The 23,617-nt window shown below is 41.9% G+C and overlaps 1 protein-coding gene across 3 annotated transcripts in view; it reads left to right on the forward strand.

Moving 5' to 3' along the window:
- The window catches only part of arl6 (ADP-ribosylation factor-like 6), a 68,406-nt gene that overhangs the window by 24,833 nt on the left and 19,956 nt on the right, over window positions 1-23,617 (forward strand). For 2 of the 3 annotated variants that reach the window (XR_005945890.1, XM_041211865.1), the window contains exons 4-5: window positions 2,913-2,981; window positions 10,612-10,706. Coding sequence is in view for 2 of the 3 variants with exons in the window: in XM_041211865.1 (XP_041067799.1) it covers window positions 2,913-2,981; window positions 10,612-10,706 (164 nt within the window). In the remaining variant the exon portion in view is untranslated. The remainder of the gene's footprint in view (window positions 1-2,912; window positions 2,982-10,611; window positions 10,707-23,617) is intronic. The other variant, XM_041211867.1, reaches the window with a different exon arrangement.

Genomic DNA, 23,617 nt, shown 5'->3' on the forward strand with positions numbered 1-23,617 from the left:
GTTTTAAAATCCAATAAACATTTATACATTTATTCTTTGACATGTCCAAGATCATGTGATAGTGTCACATGTGGGGACATGTTTTAAAAGTTTAAAAATCCTTTATATAAAAGTTTAAGACTGAAACAAATATCCCTGAGGCGCCTCCGGGAGTTCTCAGCACAGGGAAACCCCCCCTCCCACCTGCACAGGGAGTGCTCACTGCTTCCAGGCGCAAGTCACGATGGGCAGGCCTTAATTTGCCCACCCACATAAAATGGCGGCTGGTGTTTTCTTTCTCTTTTTAAACCTGCTGTCATCACTCCTCTCCTCAAAAATAACAACCTTTGGCCCCACTTTCCTTGCAAACTAACACCCTATCTCCAACTTCCCCCTCCTCTCCAAAGCCCTTGAACGTTCTGTCACTTCCCAAATCCTTCCCATCTTTCCTGGGACTCCATGTTTGAATCCCTCCAGTCAGATCTCCGCCCCTGTCATAGTACTGAAACAGCTCTTATCAAAGCCATAAATGACATCCGGTGTAATTCTGACAAAGGTAAACTTGCCGTCTCTATCCTTCTCGACCTGTCTGCATGCATTGACCTGGTTGATCACACCATCCTACTCCAAAGACTTTCCCTCTGTCCTGCTTGAACCATCCTACCCACCCCTGACCCATCATCTCACCCCCTCCCAACCAATCCTACCAAACCCCACCCCATCTTACCCACTTACCTTATACACTAACCTTCTCTCTGACTTCTCAAAGTGTAGTTAAACACAGGGACTTTAAAATCTACCTGGTTTACAGCAGTTAGTGTCATAAAGAGTGTGCATTGCTTCACTCGCCCTGTTGCTGCTGCTCTGCACTGGAAGGCATCAAGAACCAAGTACGTTGCACATTTCTCACCAGGCTCAGGTCGGAAGAGCAGATGAGAAATATGCAGCTCCTGACTTGGGTAAGTAAGAAGGAGCAAAGTGGCAATCTGATGATGATCAGGCACTTGAGTGGCCAGTGGCGGGCCTTCTCTGGGATTAAGGACCTGGGGAACGGAAATTTCATCCCCTGAGAGTTGCTCTCCAACTAGTGGTCGCCGGCTATCCATTGCAGGCAATGCTAACAGGAACGGTAGCAGCTGGTGGCAGTGTGCCCACCCGAGATCCAGGATCAGTGAGTTTCTGCAGTGCAGCTTGTAGATGGTGCACACTGCTGCTACTGTTTGTCGGTGGTGGAGGGAGTGAATATGGAAGATGTGCCAATCAAGCAGGCTGCATTGCCCTGGATGGTGTCACGTTTCTTGAGTGTTTTTGGAGCTGCACTCATCCAGGCAAGTGGAGAGTATTCCATCACACTCCTGGCTTGTGCCTTGTAGATGGTGGATAGGCTTTGGGGAGTAGGAGGTGAATTACACGTCACAGGATTCCTAGCCTTTGACCTGCTCTTGTAGCCACAGTATTTATATGGCTAGTTCAGTTCGTTTCTGGTCAATGATAACTCCCAGGATGTTGATAGTGGGGGATTCAGGGATGGTATGTCATGGGGTGATTGTTAGATTCTGTCTCATTGGAGATGGTCATTACCTGGCACTTGTGTGGCGTAAATGTTACTTGCCAATTGTCAGCCCAAACCTGGATATTGTCCAGATCTTGCTGCATTTGGACATGGACATGGACTGCTTCAATATCTGAGGAGTTGCGAATGATGATGAACATTACGCAATCATCAGTAAGCATCCCCACTTCTGACCTTATGATGGAAGGAAGGTCATTGATGAAGCAGCTGAAGATGGTTGGGCATAGGACACTACCCTGGGGAACTCCTCAGTTCCAGGGCATCACTGCAGGTGATTGACCTCCAACAACCACAGTCATCTTCCTTTGTGCTGGGTATGACTCCAACCAGTGAAGAGTTTCATCCCGATTCCCATTGACTCCAGTTTTGCTTGGGCTCCTTGATGCCACACTCGGTCGAATGCAACCTTGATGTCAAGGGCAGTCATTCTCACCTCACCTTTCTGATCAGTTAAACTAATGGGAATATAGGATAGTTACCCTTATAAACTTCCGTGTGTTTTTTGTGAATATAATTGTTTATATGCTGATGATTACAAAATAGGATTAATCAAAATTGTTGCTTAGCAATGTACTTTAGCCAAGTTATTTGAAACATGCATGTTTTTCCATTTGTGACAAGTACAGAACATGCTATGGAGGGAAATAAGAGCTTCACCAATTGTTGCATCAATAATTTAAACAAAATTAATAAAATAAGATTAACTCAGCATATTAATGTCTCACAATATCTCAAATTCTATATGTGGATGATTTTCATTTGCCAGATTTTGCACTCAGACCTTGTTATTCCAAAAACCACAATACCAACATGTTTGTTCTAAGCAAGCCTTTACTATCTCAACAAATAAACTCTTTCACTCAATCTAATGGAGTTTGAAAGTTAATTCAGTGAGGGTTGTGATATCAGAGTTTGGTGTAATGGGATGTAACTGAAGTTCTACTGGGTATGCACACATGGAGGTCCATGTGACATCCTCTCTACACTCTGATTGCTATGGTGTTCCATAGTTCAGTGTTCAGTACAGTTTTAGCATACTTGTTTTCTCTCAACCTGGGTAAGTGGCATTTATACCAGTAGAGAGAGTATGTGAAATCAGGTGCCTGCTAGCAATGTTAAAAGAAGAATGCTTACTTGTCCCTCTATCTGCTATTTAAGCAAAGCACTAACCTAGTTTAAATTTGTATGTTAAGCATTTATCATTAATATTGCTAACATTAATTTCTAGGTCTTCTTGGACATACAGAAAATACACTTGTGTATACATCTCCATAGCTTGGTTTGGGGAATTGAGCATTATTTTTAGTTTGCAAATTTGTCAGACATCTGTTTAATGCTTTTCCTCCTATTTCTTCTCCAGTCTCTCCTTCACAGTGTTTGATATGTCTGGCCAGGGAAGATATCGAAACCTATGGGAACACTATTATAAGTAAGTGCTGAGTACAAAAAAATGCAGTTGGTTACTAGAAAAATTGTTACTTTTGCATAACCCATAACCACAAGAGGTTGAAACCAATGACAAAACTTGTAATTCCATAATTGTTCAAAACATCATGTAACTTTGTTTCCTATAAGAGTTCAGAAGACAAAATACAACTCAGAACTAAATCAGTATGAAATATTTGTAATTTCAGTTAGGGATATTCAAACAAAATCATCAGAGTAAACTGCGATCACAATCTAAGTGCTCGATTGATCTGTTCAAATTTTTAAAAAATTCCAATATCAGACTGAATGGTCATTTGTTTTTTGCTTTGATGTTGGTTATGAGATCCATGATTGTCCTTGTCAACATCAGGATTGTGTTGCAGCTGTGAAATGTGGGAGCTCCTGGATGCCAGCACAATCCATGTGTCTGCAGAAAATGTAAGCAGCTAGAGGAATTCTGGATCAGGATTATTGATTTGGAAGCCAAACTGCAGATACTGCGAAACATGAGGGAGAGGGAGAAATACCAGGACACTTTGTACCAGAAAACGGTCACACCTGTCAGAATAGGGTTGTCTGTTTTGGTAAGCAGTGAGGGGCAGGAGGATGTGACCATGAGTGAGGCAAGTAAAGGGACCAGGCAGACAGTAGTGAAGGAGCCTCCGACTTTGCAGCTGTCAAACAGGCCTGTATGGATGAAAGCGAAGTCTGCAGGGTGAATGAGCAAATTGGCCATGGCACCATGGTACAGGAAGCCATTCCAATGGGGGAAGCAGAAAGGATGCAGTGGTAGTGGGGATAGTATATTCAGGGGGATAGATATTACTCTCTGCAGCCGAGAGTGAGAATCCAGAAGGCTGTGTTGCCTACCCGGTACCAGGGTTTGGGATAGCTGCTCAGGGCTGGAGAGGAACTTGCAGTGAGAGGGGAGGAACCAGTTGTTGTGGTCCATGTAGGTACCAACAGTGTAGTTATATTTAGGAAAGAAATTCTGTATCAAGAGTATAAGGAGCTAGGCACTAAATTAAAAAGTAAAACCTCAAAAGTAATCATCCCTGGTATATTACCTGAGCCGTGTACAAATTGTCATAGGGTAAATAAAATTAGAAAGATGAATGAGTGGCTCAAAGACTGATGTGGGAGAAATGGGTTCCATTTCGTGGGGCAAAGTGGGGGCTGAACCACTGGGACGGTCTACACCTGAACCTTGCTGGGACCAGTGTTCTCGCGAGCTGTACAACTAGGGAAGTAGAGAGGGTTTGGCAGGAGGATGGGAACCTGAGTAGGGAGACAGAGGAGGGGGAAACAAGGATAGAAACGAAAGACAGAAAAGTAAGAAGCAAAAGTGGAAGGCAGAAAAAACAAGGGTGGAAAACAAATGGGATCATAGTGCAAAATATGACTAACAAGGTTAAAAAGACAAGTCTAAAGGCATTGTATCTTAATGTGCGGAGCGTTTGCAATAAGGTAAATGAATTAACAGCGCAAATAGATATAAATGGTTATGATATAATTGCAATTCCGGAGACATGGCTACAGGATGACCAAGGATGGGAACTGAACATCCAGGGGTATTCAATATTTAGGAAGGACAGACAAATAGGGAAAGGAGATGGGGTAGCACTGGTAATAAAGGAGGAAATCAATGCAATAGTGAGAAAGGATCTTGGCTCGGAAAATCATGATATGGAATGTGTTTGGGTGGAGATAAGAAACATCAAGGGGCAGCAAACGTTGGTGGGGGTTGTCTACAGGCCCCCAAACAATAACAGAGGTATAAGGGAAAGCATTAAACAGGAAATTAGAGATGCATGCAGCAAGGGTACAACTGTAATCATGGGTGACTCTAATCTACATATAAATTGGACAAACCAAACTAGCAATAATACTGTGGAGGAGGATTTCCTGGAGTGTGTAACATGATGTTCTTTTAGACCAATACATTGAGGAACCAACTAGAGAGCAGGCTCTCCTAGATTGGGCATTGTGCAATGAGAAAGGATTAATTAACAATCTTGTTGTGCAGGGTCCCTTGTGGAAAAGCGACCATAAAATGATAGAATCATCCATTAAGATGGAGAATGAAGAAGTTGAATCTGAAGCTAGGGTCCTGAATCTAAATAAAGGGAACTACGAGAGTATGAGCCGCGAATGGGCAATGATGGATTGGGGAGCCTTAACTAAAAGGGTTTACAATGGATAGGCAATGGCAAATATTTAAGGAACATGTACATGAATTGCAACAATTATTCATTCCTGCCGGTGCAAAAATAAAACAGGAAAGGTGGCTTAACCATGGATTACAAAAGACATTAGGGATAGTGTTAGATCCAAAGAGGAGACATATAAAATTGCCAGACAAGGCAAGAGAGAAAGGCATTAATATGGGAAATGGTAAACACTGTGACAGGAAGGGACAGAGAGTACAAATCTAAAGATAAATCAACAGATAAGGCCAGAGGTTACAAAAGTAATGAAAGGACATAACTAAAGGCTCTATATCTGAATGCACATAACATTCGAAACAAAACAGATGAAGTGATAGCGCAAATAGAAATAAATAAGTACGATCTGTTAACTATTACAAAAACATAGCTGTGGGATGACATGGATTGGGACCTGAAATGGAATGAGTACTTGACATTTAGAAAGGACAGGAAGATAGAAAAGGTGGTGGGGTGGCTCTGTTAATTAATGATGGTATTAGCGAGATGAAGAATGATGAAGGCAAGAAGTCACTTATGAGAATGATGTCCAGGCCCCCTAACAGTAACCACACGGTAGGATGAGCTATAAAGGAAGAAATAATGGGAGCTTGTCAGAAAGGTACGGCAATAATCATGGGGAATTTTAGCCTGCATATAGACTGGAAAAATAAGATGGGCAAAGGTAGCCGAGATGAGGAATTCATATAATGGTTTTGGGATAGTTTCTTAGAATAGCACATCCTGGCGCCAACCAGAGAGCAGATTTTACTAGACCTGGTATTGGTGCAACCAGTTAAGATTAACTAATGACCTCACTTTGAAGGCACCCCAAAGTAGCAGCGATCATAATATGATTGAATTTTACATTCAGTTTGAGGGAGGGAAGAATGGGTTCAAGACTGGTATCTTAAACCTAAAGAAGGGCAATTATGGGGGCATGAAAGTGGAGCTAGCCAAAGTGAACTGGCAAATGAGGTTAAGGAGTAGGTCAATAGAAATGCAGTGGCAAACATTTAAGGGGATATTTCAGAATGTACTGAATAGTTCCAATCCAATAGAAAAGAAAAGTTCCAAGGGGAGGACTCAACCATCCATGATTAACTAAAAAAATTGAAGTGTCAAACTTAGAGAAAAAGCATATAATTGCTCAAAGGTGGGTGGCAAATCAGTGGATTGGACAGAATGTAAAAACAGAAAAGAATGACTAGAAGATTACTAAGGAGGGAAAAAATTAAGAGTACAAGAGAAAGCTAGCTAGAAATAGAAAGACAGTAAGAGTTTCTATAGATATTTTTAAAAGAAAAGAGTAAACAAAGTGTGCTGTACAAGGTGAGTCTGGGGAATTAATAATGGAAAATAAGGAGATGGCAGATGAATTGAACAGGTATTTTTCATCTGTCTTCACTACAGAGGACACAAGTAACATCTGAGGTATAGCTGTCAATCAGGAAATGGAAGGGAGGGAAGAACTCAGGAAAATTACAAATGCTAGTCAAGTCGTTCTGAGCAAATTGTTACAGGCTGACAAGTCCCTGAGTCTGATGGACTTCATCCTAGGATCTTAAAAGAAGTGGCTAGTGAGATAGTTGATGCATTGGTTTTAATTTTCCAAAATTCCCTGGATTCGGGGAAGGCTCCATTTGATTGTAAAATAGCTAATGTAACTCCTTTATACAAAAAGTGAGGGAGACAGAAAGCAGGAAACCACAGGCCAGTTAGCTTAACACCTGTCATAGGGAAAATGTTAGAAGCTATTCTTAAAGATGTTATAGCAAGGCTCTTGGATAAATTCAAGTTAATCAGGCAAAGTTAACATAATTTAGTGAGAGGAAAATCATGTTTAACCAATTTATTAGAGATCTTTGAAGGAGTCATGTGTACTACAGATGAAGGAGAACTGGTGGATTTACTGTACTTAAATTTCTAGAAGGCATTTGATAAGGTGCCACATCAAAGATTATTGAGGAAAATAAAAGAACACGATGTAAGGGGTAACATATTGGCATGGATGGAAGATTGGCTAGCTAACAGGAAACAATAGGCATAAATGGGTCATTTTCTGGTTGGCAAGATGTAACAAATGAGTGGTGTGTCACTGGGATTAGTGCTGGGGCTTCAACTTTGTACAATTTATGTAAATGACTGATTAAGGGACCGAAGGTATTTTCGCTAAATTTGCTGATGACACAAAGATAGGTCAGAATGTAAGTTGTGAAGAGGACATAAGGAGGCTACAAAGGGATATAGATAGGTTAAGTGAGTGGGCAAAGATCTGGCAAATGGAGTACAATGTGGGAAAATGTGAAATTGCCCATTTTGGCAGGAATAATAAAAAAGAAGCCTATTATCTAAATGGTGAGAGATTGCAGAACTCTCGTGAAGAGGGATATGGATGTCATGGTGTAAGAATCATTAAAGGTTAGTATGCAGCAAGTAATTAGGAAAGCTAATAGAATGTTATCATTTATTGTGAGGGGAATTCAATACAGAAGTAGGGAGGTTGTGCTTCAGTTATACAGGACATTGGTGACACCACATCTGGAGTACTGTGTACAGTATTGATCTCCTTATTTAAGGAAGGTTATAAATGAATTGGAAGCAGTTCAGAGAAGTTTTACCAGGCTAATACCTGGAATAGGCAGGTTGTTATATGAGGAAAGGTTGGACAGGCTAGGCTTGTATCCGCAGGAGTTTAGAAGACTAAGAGGCGACTTTATTGAAATGTATAAGTTCCTGAGGGGTCTTAACAAGGTGGATTTGGAAAGGATGTTTCCTCTTGTGGGAGAATCTAGAACTAGGGGTTGAGAAGTACATAGTCACCCATGTAAGATAGAAATGAGGAGAATTTATTCCAAGGGTCTTGAATCTTTGGAGCTCTCTTCCTCAAAAGGTGTTGGAAGCAGTGACTTTGAATATTTTTTAAGGCAGAGCTAGATAGATTCTTGGTAAGCAAGGGGGTGAAAGGTTATCAGGGGTTGGCGGGAATGTGGAATTGAGATTGCAATCGGATCAGCTATGACCTTATTGAATGGTTAGAGCAGGCCCAAGGAGCCTGCTCCTAATTTGTATGTTTGAATGGGTGGATTGTCAATGAGTTGGAGAAGAGGGACTGTGATATTTATCTTTAGCTACTGATTGCAGATTTAAACATTGGCTTATAAAAAGCTTACGCAAGAGACCAGGTACCCACTTTGCACTGTAGATCCAAATCAGTTAGAGTTGAATTTGATCTGTCTCAGCCTTTGCCTGAATTATGAGCATTGATCAAGCAGTATCCAATTAGTACCAGACCAATGAGTCAGTTTGTGTTTCAAAATTAGAAATATATTGTAATTCACATGGATGTATTCCAATCTAATTGAAACCACTTTCTTTCAAAATTGATTTAAGTTTATCTGAAGGTAAAAGCATTTACTCCAATTTAAAAGCTGTGTAAATATTTTTTCATTTTAGAACGGTAATTCATTTCAAATGACTTTTAAATGTCTAACATGTAAATAAAGCTTAAAAAAGTACTATTTTAATTTTATCTGAACAGAATTTTAAAAACATGAAAACAGTGCAAGAAATGAGTTCACCCATCTTATGGCTTAAGAAAAAACTTAGTGATGTTTTCAAACACATGGCATTTTCAAAGAGACTGTTCATACTTAGCAGGAGCTGTGAAACTGATTGGATCCATTATTGACATATTAATTGAACAGTGCAAAGTGATATTAGTCTCCATCCATTAATAAAGTATTAGTTTGTTGTAAGTTTGAACATGTGACTTTGAGCATTTTTGCAAGACCCTTGGTTATGTTGCAAATCTTGCTCAGCTCCAAAAATCTATGCCATGATATTACATAATTTGATTAGGTCTATTGTAGTAATATAAATTATCTCATGATCAGTATCTATAAGACACGCTGACTCTTTAATGTAACATCCTTATTGAAGAATTGAGCAGCTTTCCGATTCAGTTGCTAAAACAACTCAAATTTACAGTACAGTAATCAACAAAATTTGTGGTTAGAAGATGAGAATTGAAAAAGTTGACAATACAACTGATCTAGAATTTATCTGAATGTAAGTATTACCCAGTAGTGATCAATATAATGAATGCTTAGATACAATTTCCAGAAGAAGCTGTTCCAGTTAATGCTAGAGTTATAAAGTCATTTATGGCATAGATGGAGGTCATTTGGCCCATTGATGCTGGCTCCCTGCAGAGCAATCCAGTCAGTCCCGCTCCCCCACTGGAATGCTGTAGCCCCGCAAGTTTATTTCCTTCAACTGCCCATCCAGTTTCCTTTTCAAATAACTATTTCCACTTCCACCCCCCTCATGGGCAGCGAGTTCCAGATAACCACCACCCGTTAAATAAAAAAACTCTTCCTCACATTTACCCTGCATGTGCTGCCCAAAATCCTAAATCAGTGAGCCCTAGTCTTATACCATTTTCTATCCAAAAATAGACCTGTGCAACCACAGTACTTTTTCACAGTAAGTTTTATAGTTATATTGGTGAATTACCTTTTAAGGTTTATGCATTAGTTATGAATATATAAGAAACAATTCTTGTATGGTAGGTAATGTGCACAAAAATTCTGTTTCCTGCCTGGAGTGAAGAGAGTTTAAAATGCATCTTAAAAAAAGTAATTAATATTCCTGTGCATTGCTGCCTTTGGTTAACTTGTCAACTGGTAATTTCCAAAACCAGAAACAACAGCTTTATGTAACTCAGCCCATGTACCACTTCTCCCAAGATAAATGCTTTAAGCTGATTTAAATAACTTTAATTATTTTCTGTTTAATTTGCAAACATAATTTTTCACTATCAGTACATTACTTAATTCAGTCACAAAATATAGGGGAATAATTTGTATTTGCATTGTGTCTTTAACTTCCTCAGCACTGTGGGCTCTGGTCACTGTTGTTTGATAAACAAATGTGACAATCAATATACACAGGTCCCACAAACATCAATGGCAAAAATGATCAGTTTATCTGTCTTTTATAGTGTTGGTTGACAGTGTTGGTTGGCTAGGGTATCAGGAGACTACCATGTCTTTCTTCAAATAGAAAAGGATTTTTAACAGCCATCTGAGCAGGCAAATTAACATCTCATTACAAAAGGTGAAAGTGCTGTCACTGGGAAGTTAATGTGGAGAAAAATTACCAGCTACTTTATTTAGCTTGAAGAGAAATGGATATTGATTACTTCAAATGTCATCGCTATTAAAAAATTATAGTATTGTGTGTTTATGTTGTATCGAGTCGTTACAAGTGAGGTGAACTAATTTTGGCCAACCATTCTAAAATGGTAATGTATACAATATGTGCTGGCTACTACATGCACAATATTCATACAGCATGACTAAAGTGATGCAGTCTTAATGATGCAGCTGCATACAGTGTAATATCTCTTCGTGGTCACTTCAGGGAAGGCCAGGCCATCATTTTTGTTATTGATAGCAGTGACAAGTTGAGGATGGTGGTTGCCAAAGAAGAGCTTGACACACTTCTTAATCATCCAGGTAGGATCATTTATCTTTGTTTCTGTTTCATTTTATTTTTAAGAAACATTAATTCATCTTCCTCCGACAGCTATAAAAATAGACAAAAGTGGCGGTTTACCGAGTAAAAGCTGGCAAGTCTCTTTTTAAAAAAATATTGATAATTGTTGTAGTGTTCAGCGGAAGGTGTGAATATATTATTGAAGCTTTCATAAGCATTCCGGTTGTAACACAATGTGTCTAATAAGCTGCATAATTCTGCCTGTGGCAAAGATTATTCTGGCAACTGAAAAGTTTTTGCTCACCGCTGAGCTAAATGCTAAAGCTGGCTGAACAACTTTTGAATATGTTGTTAATTATAATTATTACTTGGAGTAAAATTCCATCAATTCTTTTTGAAGGAAGTATGATATTCCACAACAAATGGTTTTCTTGATCAAAATTATTGTGATGATTTCTCCTTCTCAGTTTGATATAGAAATTATTCCTAGGTGAAATGTGTGTTTAGTTAAAATAAGCTCCCAAGGAATGTTTACTTGAGATGACATTTCAAAGAAGCACTTACATTTAAAAAAATGTTTAATTCTGTTTAAAAGCATTGATATAGGAGATTTAATAGGTATAGCTGACATGAAGCCATTGCCATAATGTAGCATTGACATTGCTAATAGCAAAAACACCCAAGAATCTTGCCTCCCTGTTTCCTGTTGGGAGGAATGCGCAGTTTGACTAGCCCCACTACTGCACAGGTCACACGATTAGGTTAAGTTTGATTCACTCACCAAATTGGCCAATTGTTTACCTTCTCTACCCAGAATAAAAGAAACTTTAACCAGGCTTCTTTCAACAAACAACAAACTTATTTGTTTATTATAAAACCTTCCAAATACAAAAGCAAAGTTTATTAACCTACAGTATGTAACATGAAAGTATACCAGTTACTGTTTCAAGATACCCTGAGACATGCGCACGCGCACACGCATGCACCAAATAAAAAAAGAGTTATTCTGCCAAAGGTTAAAGTCAGTAGTTCAAGGGGAAAGAAAAAGTGGGGGGTGGAGTCCTTGAAATGGTGCCTGGGTTATATGGCTGGTCTCTCAGTGCTGATCTGTGAAACGATCAATGATTCTTGCACTGCTTTTCAGGCGGGCTCAAGGAACAATTGCAGGTACTCAATTCCAGCATGTAGAGCAACTTAGGAGCAGCTTATATTCACTTATGGCTGTGGAATGGCTTTGGACTGCAAAAAGGCTGTTATCTTTTTACAAGCAGTTTGTCCTCCTCCTCAAGCCAAAATCAAAACCAAATTTTTGAACACAGTTTCCCAAGCATGTTTTTTTTCCAGAGCCATAAACTACACAGCCCACAGTCCTTTGAACATGGTCTACCAGGGTCTAAAGGTTTCCAGCTTTTTAAAAACTTCTTAATTGCCTTTTCTTGTAAAAGAATGTCTCCTCCAGGAATAGCTATCTGAGTCCCGCATTAACCTTAAAGAAGCAGTGTCTTTTAAAACACAAGTTCTTCCAGAATGCCCTTAGCCCTTGAAGATGGACCATTTTCTGTGATTAAAGTGGCCGTGACACTTCCCGCCTTGGAAAAATGAAACACCGTATTTATGAGTTTCATTACAAAGTGTAATAAAACATAAACAAAAATACTAAAACACACCCACATGCTCATCCATTCACTTTTTATACAAAGTTAATACAGTTATTCTTTATCACTTTGGCCTTTAGCAAATTTAAAGCAAAGTTAAATTCTAGACAAAGCATCAGCAATTATATTGTTTTTTCCCCCCACATTGTGGACAATCTTTAAGTGATAAGGTTGTAACAGTAGACTCCATCGAAATAGTCTGGCATTCTGTTTTTTTTAATTTGTCCACAAAGGCTAAGGGGTTATGATCAGGATATACCAGTATTTCTATGTTTGCATTGGGGTCATACACGGCAACATGTTTAAGAGCTAATAGCAAGCACAGGGTTTCTTTTTCCACTGTAGAGTATCTTTTTTGGTGTCGATTCAGCTTTTTGGAAAAGTATCCCACTGTCCTTTCTATGCCCAACCTTGTAACAAGAGTGCACCTACCCCCAGGTCACTAGCATCAGTTGCTACTTTGAAGGGTTTATTAAAATTTAGAGCAGTCAACACTGGGTCATTAATCAAAATTGCTTCCAGCCTTTCAAAAGATGCTTGGCACTCCCTGTCGACACTACCTTGGCTTTCTTTTGTAGCAAGTCCGTCAGTGGAGCAGCTATAGTACTGACATTTGGTACAAATTTGCAGTAAAACCTACGTATCCCCCAATAACTTCATGCTCTCTCGCTTAGCTTTAGGGACAAGGAACTCCACCAATGGCTATATTTTTGCATGTTTTTGGCAACACTTGTCCTTGCCCTATGGTATGCCCTAGATAAGTTACTCGTGCTTTCGTGAATTCACTTTTGGCACGGCTTATTATAAAATCAGCTGACTGTAGTTTTTTAAACAGGGCTCCTAGCTGTTTCAGATCATACAGTTATACAGCACAGAAACAGGCCCTTCAGCCCATCGTGTCCATGCTGGCCATCAAGTACCTATCTATTCTAATCCCATTTTCCAGCTCTTGGCCCATAGCCCTGTATGCAGTGGTGTTTCAAGTGTTCATCTAAATACTTATTAAATGTTGCACGTGTTCCTGCCTCTACCATCCCCTCAGGCAGTGTGTTCCAGATTCCAACTACCCTCTGGGTGGAAAAAAGCTTTCCTCAAATCCCCTCTTAAATCTCCTGCCCCTTATCTTAAATCTATGGCCCCTGGTTATTGACACCTCTGCTAAAGGGAAAAGTTTCTTCCTATCTACCCTATCTATGCCCCTCACAATTTTGTATACCCCTATCAGGTCCCCCCTCAGCCTTCTCTGCTCCAAGGAAAACAACCCTAGCCTATCCAATCTCTCTTCATACCTGAAACATTCCAGCCCAGGCAACATCCTGGTGAGTTTCCTCTGCACCATCTCCAGTGCAATCACATCCTTCCTATAGTGTGGTGACCAGAACTGCACAAAGTACTCCAGCTGTGGCCTAACTAGCGTTTTATACCGCTCCAACGTTACTTCCCTGCTCTTATATTCAATGCCTCGGCTAATAAAGGCAAGTATTCCATATACCTTCTGAACCACCTTATCTACCTGTGCTGCTGCCTTCAGGGATCAATGGACATGCATACCAAGGTCCCTCTGATCCTCTGTCCTTCTAAGGGTCCTACCATTCATTGTGTATTCCCTTTCTGTGTTAGTCCTCCCAAAATGTGTCACCTTGCACTTCTCAGGATTAAATTCCATTTGCCACTACTCTGCCCCTCTTTGCAGCCCATCCATATTGTCCTGTAATCTAAGGCTTTCCTCCTCACTATTTACGACACCACCAATTTTTGTGTCATCTACGAACTTACTGATCATACCTCCTAAATTCACATCTAAATCATTAATGTACAATCCAATCAGCAAGGGTCCCAGCACCAATCCTTGTGGTACATCGCTCGTCACAGGCTTCTAATCGCAAAGCCAATCTCCTGTCACTAAACCGATTTTGGATCCAATTTGCCAAATTGCCCCGGATCCCATGGGCTCTTACCTTCGCTATATATCAATACATCATCAAGATAAACCATGCAGTTAGAAACACCAGCCACTACTTGGAAAAGTTGCTGAAGCATTTCTTAACTCGACCGGCATCATTTGGCATTGGAAAAGACCACCTGGAGTGACAAAAGCTGATATTTCTTTAGCTAGGGGTGTTAATGGAACCTACCAATATCCCTTTGACAGATCTATTTTGTTAAGAAACATGGCACTGCAAACTCTGTCAATACAGTCTTCCAGGCAAGGTATTGGATAGGAATCTGCTTTTACTACTGCATTGAGCTTTCTGTAGGTTAAAAAGAATCTGATTGTACCATTTGGTTCAGGCAATAACACAACAAGGGAACTCCAGCTGCTTTGGCTGGGTTCAGTGAGGTGATTTTGGATGCTGTTTTATAGGAGAGGATTCTCCTACAACCACGTTATGTATGGCTAAGGTTGTGTATCCTGGTTTACCCTTACAGATTCTTTTAAATTCTGTTACTAACCTCACTAGATCTTCTCATTGTCCTACCTCTTAAGTATGAAAATATGGTGTCTAACTGTCCTGATATGTCAGTGCTAGCTAACCGAATAGTAGGAGATTCAATTTGTGAACTACCTAAATCTCCTTCTGCCTCACTGTCACTGGCTCTTTCATCCCCCATTGTGATACTACCTGACATACCTGCTCCTTCTTATCCTCCTCCCTATGATAGTATTGTTTCAACATATTGTTGTGACGCAGCCAATTCTTTTCCCTACTATCTGGGGTTTCTATCAAATAATTTACTTTACCAACCTCCTAATTATCTTGTATGGACCGCTTTCAGCTGTTCTCCCTAGAAAGGCAATACCACTAACAGTTCATCCTGTGGTTGTAAGGTTCAGGTGACAGCTTGCTTTTCTGCCCATTCCTTCATCTTTGTTTGAGAAACTTTAAGATGTTCTTGAGCCACTTTGCAGGCTCCCTTGAGCTGGTCCTGAAACACTGACACATAATCTAACATAGAGGATTTATTCTTCTGTCCAAAAAATTTTCTTTGATTACTTTCAGAGGACCTCTTATCTCATGTCCATAAATTAATTCAAAATGGCTAAAACCAGTAAATTCATTTGGTGAATCTCAGGTGGCAAATAAAAGAAAGTTCAGCCCTTTGTCCCAATTATGACAATATGCTTTAATTATGATTTTGAGAGTTTGATGGTATCTTTCTAAAGCTCCCTGTGTCTGTGGGTGATATGCTGTGGACTTAAACTGTTTTAAATCCAAACTACTCATTATGTTTTGAAAAATTTTAGGCATAAAATTGGAATCTTGATCTGACTGGATCTCCACCAGTAATCCATATCGAGTAAAAAAAAATGGGTTAACTTCTCCACCGCTACTTTAGCTATACTTGTTCTTAAAGGGATGGCCTCTGGAAATCACATTATCCTATCAATAATAATAAGGATACACTGGTGTCCTGTTTTCGTTTTTGGTAATGGTCCCACACAGTCAACTAACACCCTACTAAATTGTTCCTCAAAAACCGTTATGGGAGTTAAAGGTGCTGGTTTGATATCGTGTGGTGGTTTTCCTATTGTATGGCACATTTTACAATACTGCATCATGCCCTTGTGAAGACCTGACAAGTAAAACTGTTGGTTTATCTCCTCTTGAGTTTTCCGTACTCCTACATGTCCTACCATATGAATTTTATGTGCTATCCATAATATTTCTTTATGATATTTGGGTGGTACCACTACCTGATGAGCAACCATCCACTCTTTGAAGGTCTGTGAGGAGGTCTCCACTTCCTCATTAGAATTCCATTTTTAATATAATAACATTCTGGAACTTCCTCAGTTTCAGCTTTAGTTTGGGCTGATTGTGCTATCTTGCTTAAATCTGGATCAGCTCGTTAAGCCTCAACTAGAGAGGATTTATTAAACATCTCTTTTAGATTATCTAAGTCTTTAAAGAAAGTTTCAGATAAGTCTTTGGTATCACTTTGACTTTCAATGATGGACAAGTTGCTTAGCCATTGCTCGGGCCATCACACGCAAAGGAAAAATTCCTGGAACCTTTTCCTGTAACTGCTCCGTCTCTTTAACCACACTTGGGCTTTGCATAGTTATGAGAGATGCTACTATCTTCACTGTAGCTAAATAATTTCCCAAGAGCAAGCCAATGCCGTCTTCAGGTAACTTCTAAACAACCCCTACCATCACTGTCCTAGAAATTAGCTCACGCTCCTAGTGTACCTGGTACAAAGGTACGGGGCTATACTCCCCGCCAATACTGTTTATTAAAACTTTGGCTTTTAATGTGCTTTCTGGGGGAATAGTTGTACCTTTTGTGAGGAACCCGGTTTTTGGAAAATTTGAAGGACATTAAATTTGGACATTCTTCCTCATGAGTTATTTTTATAAGTTTGCAATGTTAATTCTTGTCTGTGAACATGCCATTCTCCAAGAAACCACTGGTCAAGATAGATATCCAGTGGGGAACACCTCGTGAGGAAAGAGATACTTGTATGTCTAAGTTAACAGTCGAAGTTAACAAAGAACTGCTGATGCCAGGCTAAAGACTCTTGCTATTTGGTTAAAAAAACACCTGGCCTAAGGAAAGTATCCTTTGAACATCTTAGTCTCTAAAACTATCAGAGAGAGTGAGTGTGGTGTGCCTTAAAAACAGGCTGTTGGAAAAAGATACCCTTTCCCCCTCTCTGCCCTATCTTTGTGTCACATGCGGTCTAAAATGGGTTAACCTTTCCTCAGAAACATCCCACTGGATTAAATCATCTGCATTTTTTGAAAGTTTGCAAAGTTGTGATAAGTAAGAGTCATCAAAGTTTCACCAAAAAAATTAAGTCTGGAAGTACCTTCAGACATTGTGACCAGAATTTTGTTAGATCAACAGCGTCGAGATCTCTCCAAATTTTATCCTTTTAAAAGAAACATTCCCAAACTCCAGCCTTTTCAGGGTACTGTGTTTGTTTTGTCCTGTTTTGTGTTTGTGTGTGAATGTATGGGGATTTGAATATTTTTTTTAAAGAAGGGGAAAATTATTACACTTCAAAATTACAACTCATATGCTGACCAGTTGATTAAGTTGTTTTATAAAAAGTAGTTTGTTTTATAATAAAGCAATTTTTTTGTGTTTACTGAAAGAAGCCTGGTTAGAGTCTTTTTATGTTGGAAATAGTGTCAAAGGTAAATAATTAGCAAGTTTTGTGGGCGAATTAAACATTTAAACTATTGTTACAACCTGTGGAGATGCGGGGCTAGAATTAACTATGCACTCTTCTCAGCACAGTCCGTAACACGAGATTGGGGTGTCTCATGGGATTTGAAGCGCGGACAAAGAATGATTGGATGCAGATTAATAATAATTGTTAAAGGATAAAAAAACAGATTCCAAATTTCTGATTCATTTGTAACCAACATGGCTTTGGAAGTTGCTATGACATTTTTAATGATTGACGATTTATCCCTGACTGGTTTACAAAAAGAACCCAAAGCTAATAAGAAGGCACTTTTTCCTTAGTAGAGGGGTCAATACCAGGGGTCATAAATTTAAGCTAAGAGGTAGAAGGCTAAGAGGGGAGTTGAGGAGAAATTTTTTCACCCAGAGGGTGGTGGGAGTCTGGAACTCATTGCCTGAAAGGGTGGTTGAGTCAGAAATTCTTGTAACATTTAAGAAATATTTAGATATTCACTTGTGTTGCCATAGCCTCCAAGGCTATGGGCCAAGCATTGGAAAATGGGATTAGTGGAGTCAGATCTTTGTTGACCGGAGTGGACATTATGGGCCAAATTGCCTCCTTCTGTGCTGTAACAGTCTATGAGTCTAAGCTAAGGGAATTGGCAATAAGCTGAAGTTAGAATTAATTGAAGAGGTGAAGAAAGCAGACATCGTTGAGATAATAGCGCAGCATTTGAAATTGGAAGGGATACAAGAGAGACCACATTCTCCAGGGGGCGAGTCAATTGAGTTAGCTAGGACTCGGATGCAAATGAAGCAGCTTGAACACGCAAAAGAAATGGAGAAACTTAAACTCGAACAGGAAAGAGCAGAAAGAGAAAGAATGTTTAAGCAGCTAGAGCTGGAATTTTAGGCAGGTGAGTAGGAATGAGAAAACAGAATAGCAGCTTAAAAAGCTGAAATTTAATACAGAGGACCAGGTGTTGGGGAACATTTTACAGCTGGAAGAACTTATCCCAAGAGTCCAGTGGGGAGATGCCGAGGAAGGTTTTGATGATGATAAAACCACGCACAACTCAAAGCCCGGGGGGGTGGGGGCAGAGATCTTTAAATATGTACATCCCTCCAAAATTTGGGGAAAGGGATGTAGAGGCATTTTTTATTTCATTTGAGAAGGTAGCTAAGCAAATGACGTGACCAAAAGGAACTGAACATTGCTCCTGCAAAGTAGTTTAGCAATAAGAGCTCATGAGGTTTATGCATCACTTTCAGAAGAGGTGCCTATGGACTATGATGCAGTAAAGAAATCTATTCTTAGTGCATATGAGTTAGCCTCTGAGGCATTCAGGCAAAAGTTTCAAAACATAAAGGAACAGCCCAGGTAGACCTACATTGAATTTGAGATGGTAAAGCAATATTGATTATTGGATATAGGCACTAAAAATAGAGGCCATGTATGAGACCCTTAGGGAAATAATTCTCCTGGAGGAATTTAAAAATTCATACCCTCCAGTAGTAAGAACTCATGCAGAGAACCAGAAGGTTTCAACAGCAGTGGCGATGAGTGATGATTACGAACTTGTCTATAAATCCCAAACCATTTTCCATCACCCCCACAAACCCGAGGAGGATAGAAAGTGGGAGGGTGAAAGGAAGGGAAGTAGCCAGAGAAGGGAAGGGACAACTGGGAATGTGCTGAAATTTCCTCCTTAGACCAGAAAGGAAAGTTCTGAAGGTGGGAGTGACGTCCGAAAGCTAAAATGTTTCCATTGTAACAAGGTGGATCATATATGGGAAAGCTGTGTGGAAAAGGCACGGGACTTACTGGGGTACTTAAGGGTGGTTCAGGAAAAATAGTGCCAACTGAAAGTACAAGTGATTGAGTTGTAATGTTAACTTCAGTTGTGAGTCCAAGTGTGAACGCTGCTGTGAATACGGGTGAGGTGAACAAGGTACCTTAAAGCTACAGGGAATTCTTGTGAAAAGGATAAGTAACTCCTTATTCCCCAAGTGAAGTCAAGGAGACAGAGCAGTTGCAGGAAAAGGTTTCAGGAATTTTTCCTTCTTGTGTAGTGACAAGTTCCATTGTCAGAAGTAAAATTGGCACCACAAACAGATGTTTGGCTATCTGAAACTTTCTTTGGGGATTTGGTCAATCTGAAGGAAATGTTCAGTAAGTCACCTCTGATTGAGGCTCAGCAAGCCAATCCAGAGTTAAGTACTCAAACCGAAGCTGAAGCAGAAGGGGTTCTGGAATGCTACTATATTAAAAGTGAGATTCTGATGAGGAAGTGGAGACCTCCTCACAGACCTGCAGACGAAGAGTGGACAGTGGTTCATCAAGTAGTGGTACTGCCCAAATATCGTCAGGAAATATTAAGGATCGCTCATGAAATTCCAATGGCAGGGCACATATGTATCTGAAAGGCCCAAGCCCATTACCAAAAACGAAAGCAGGACACCTGTATATCCTTACTATTATGGATATGATAACTTGATTTCCAGAGGCCATCCCTTTGAGAATGATTACAGTTAAGGTCACAGTAGAGAGGTTAACCCAATTTTTTTTACTAGATATGGATTGCCAATGGTAATTCAGTCAGATCAAAGTTCCAATTTTATGCTTAACATTTTTCAAAACATAATGGCCTGAATTTTTCAGCTGGCGGGAGTGGGTGGAGCGATCAGGAACCCGACCGCCGCACCTGCAATCAGGTGTGCACCGCGATTTTACGCAGGCGGGCCAATTAAGGCATAATGCACGTCTTCCGAGATCAACAGGCAGGGGCAGGAGATTAATGTCCGCCGGGTCCAATGGTGACTTGGTGGCCTATTCAAAAATGGCAGAGACAGCTGTGCTAACACTGCCATTGACTTCGCAAATCAGCAATGGAGAACGTCATCGGCGAACAGGGCAGGCGGGAGGGCAGGTCGGCAGGTCAGTCAGCTCCAAGGTTTTCTGACGAGCGTCTCACTGCCCTCCTGGAGGAGGTGGCAGCACGCTGGGATATCCTTGCCCTAAGGGACGGGAGGAGGAGGCCCCTCCACCTAACCAAACATGCCTGGGAGTAGGTGACAAGGGGGTGAAGGATGAGCCCTGGTTGCTTGGATTGAGTGTCCTGCAGCTCCAGGGTCATGAGTCGGCTGAGCCCTGCAAGGTTTTCCTCAGGTGGGGGTGACAAAGCTGCAAGGGTAACACAGGTACAGGGTGGAATAATCAATGCTCCTCTCTCCTTTCAGAAGAAGGCAGCCCACAATAATGCAGAGAGGCTGCGGATTGGCAGAGGGCTGCCCTACCTTCTAATCCTTACTAGGTACGAGCAGGAGGCACTGAAGCTGGTGAGGTGCCATGCGCTTCGATCAACTGGCCACGGTGAGGTTAGGGTGCTACAGGGATGTAAGAGTGCAGTGCACTGAGGTCAGAATGTCTGTCATTGCAATCATTCCACCGTTGACTATTTATTGATTTCAGCCTCCAACATGGAGTCCCCATTGATAATGGAAAGACCAGGGCACCCTGATCCGGGTGCCAGGCATGCACAGTAACAAGGTAATGACTGACTAATTACATGTCCTTGTTCTTCCTTTCAGGCTTACCAGAATACCCTTGGTCTCAGGAGCCTGAAGGACTGCCGGTCACCCCTTAGGGCATGGATGATATGAACACACTAGCATTACACTTTCTCAGCCAGACAGGCACCAGCGCAGATACCAGCACCTCGGTGGGAATAAGATCGTCGGCTAGTATCTCATTGCATAGCGTTGAGGGCACTTCACAGTCGCTTGACATGCAGGCAGAGGCAGAGAGTGCCCAGGGCGCTGGCAGTCAGAGGACTGCTGGGGACCAGGAACATGCTCAGTCGATGGTTGGTGATGTGCCTCTGGAGTCATCCCTCAGGCAGCAGATGCTGGAAGTCCAGCAGGCTGTGCAGGAAGACCTGGCGGAGATACATGAGGGAATGCGTGCCATGGTCTCTGTGATGGAGGAGTCCATGCGGAGCATGAGCAATGCAATGACCCTCATGGCCAAGCGCACTGCCTCCTCCTTGGAGAGAGTGGCAACACTCATGGAGAGGCTGCTCCAGGAGATCAATCAGGGCTTCCGGAGGAAGCGCTCGGACCTGCAATGACCTCAGGTGATCAGTGTCAGTGTGGGAGATGGATTGGGCAGCCAGACACCCAGCTAGGTGACCATCCATCAATAGTGAGCAAGGAGATCCAAAGTAACCTGATGTTGGCGCACGAACTGCCTGTTGTCTCTGCGGGCTCCTCTCAGGGTGCTCTGGATGATGGCAGCAGCTCCTCCGCCCATCTGCCAGTGACAGTGGCATCCAATGAGGCTGTGGCGACTGGGGGAGATGCCAGCCGTGCCACTGGCCACTCCCTCCCAGGCAGGGCCAGCGCAGGCTCCACAGGCCACAGGACGCCTGCCAAGGTCATCAAGGCTGACAGGACAGCAGAGTGAGCGGGCTGTCTCCAAAGCTGGTGCCAGTGAGGGGGCAGCACCTAGACATAGCACTTGCAAACGTAAATGTAAAGCACCTTAGGCACAATATGGGCTTATAACCAGTGTTTTTCTTTTGCCCCACTTTTAAGTTATTTCTAAGTGGTGTGAGTTGAACACCTTTTCATTTACTTTGATTTATGTATGCCAGGCTACAAAGCCATAAATGTGTTTGTTTTTAACAAGCCTCTGGGTGCATCATTAGTTCTGCAGGTGAAGGGGACCCCATGATTTTATGAGTGACTTGTTTGTCGTTGAGCTTTATTGAAATGGCAGATAGTGCAAGTTGCTGACCAAGCAAATGTTGCTCTCAGGTATCGAGTATGGAGCCTGCAGCCCTGACATGCAGCTGCGGTTTATCTTTGGTAGGTTAGCTGAAGGAATGTTGGATCAAAGCCTCCTGGGTGTCTCTGCCTCCCTGGAGGTTTCCCAGGTCAGCGTCTATCCCCTCAGCATTCTCCTTACTGTGCTCGTCCTCCAACTCACTACTGGACTCATCATCTGCTGCCATAGCAGCTGCGTCAACATCTGCCTCCACTGCATCTCCCCTTTCCAGCGCCAGATTGCATGTTGTGCTCTCCACAACCACTATTAGTGACACAAGATCTGGGGGGTAATGCAGTGCACCCCCGAATGGTCCAGGCATCGGAAGCGCATCTTGAGAAAACGGATGGTTCTCTCTCCCACCGCCCTTATGGAGGTGTGGCTCTTATTGTACTGCTGCTCGGCTTCTGTTTTTGGATGGCAGAAAGACGTCACGAGCCACCTTTTAAGTGAATAGCCCTTGTCACCCAGCAGCCATCCATCCAGCCGGGCTGGAGCACTGAAGAGCCTTGGCACCTGGGAGTGTCTCAGGATGTAAGCGTCGTGGGAGCTGCCAGGGTACCTTGCACAGACTTGTAGAATCAGCACCCTGTGATCACACACTATCTGCACCTTCATGGAGCGGAAGCCCTTCCTGTTGACGAAGACACCAGGCTCACATGCTGGCACCTTGGTGGCCACGTGTGCAGTCTATTGCACCCTGGACACAGGGGAAGCCAGCAATCATGGCAAAGCCTCTGGCTCACTCTGCCTGGTTGGCCTCGTCTGTGAGATAGTGAATTAAAGTCAGTGCCAGTGAACAGAGCATCTGTCACCAGCTTGACACAGCTGTGGACAACTGATTGGGAGACTCCACAAAGATCGCCCACCGACCCCTGGAAAGAGTGGAGGCATAGAAGTTGAGGGCAACTGTGACCTTCGGCACCACTGGCATGGGGTATCCACACACAATTGGAGCTGATCTCAGGGCCAATCACCTGGCAGATGGAGGTCACGGTCTCCTTTGTGAAGCAGAGCCTCCTTCGGCATTGCACCCCAGACATATTGAGGTATCTGCATTGCTACCTGAAAACCCTGGCAGCAGGATAGTGGTGTCTTCTGCGGCCCCTTCTGTCTTGGACCTCCTGTTGGCCCTCTGCCCATTGTGCCTGCGCCGGTCCTCCCACAGGTGGCTCCCCTGGAGGCTGAATAAGGACACCTGGCCTCCTTCCCATTCTGGCCCTCTCTTCCTCCTGAGACCTGGAAGGCCCCAGGCGCTTCCGGAGTTCTGAACTGTCAAAGCAGCTCTGAAGTGAAATAAAGTTCTCCTG

The sequence above is a fragment of the Carcharodon carcharias genome, chromosome 18 (genome assembly GCF_017639515.1).
Source record: "Carcharodon carcharias isolate sCarCar2 chromosome 18, sCarCar2.pri, whole genome shotgun sequence".
Classification (NCBI taxonomy): Eukaryota; Metazoa; Chordata; class Chondrichthyes; order Lamniformes; family Lamnidae; genus Carcharodon; species Carcharodon carcharias.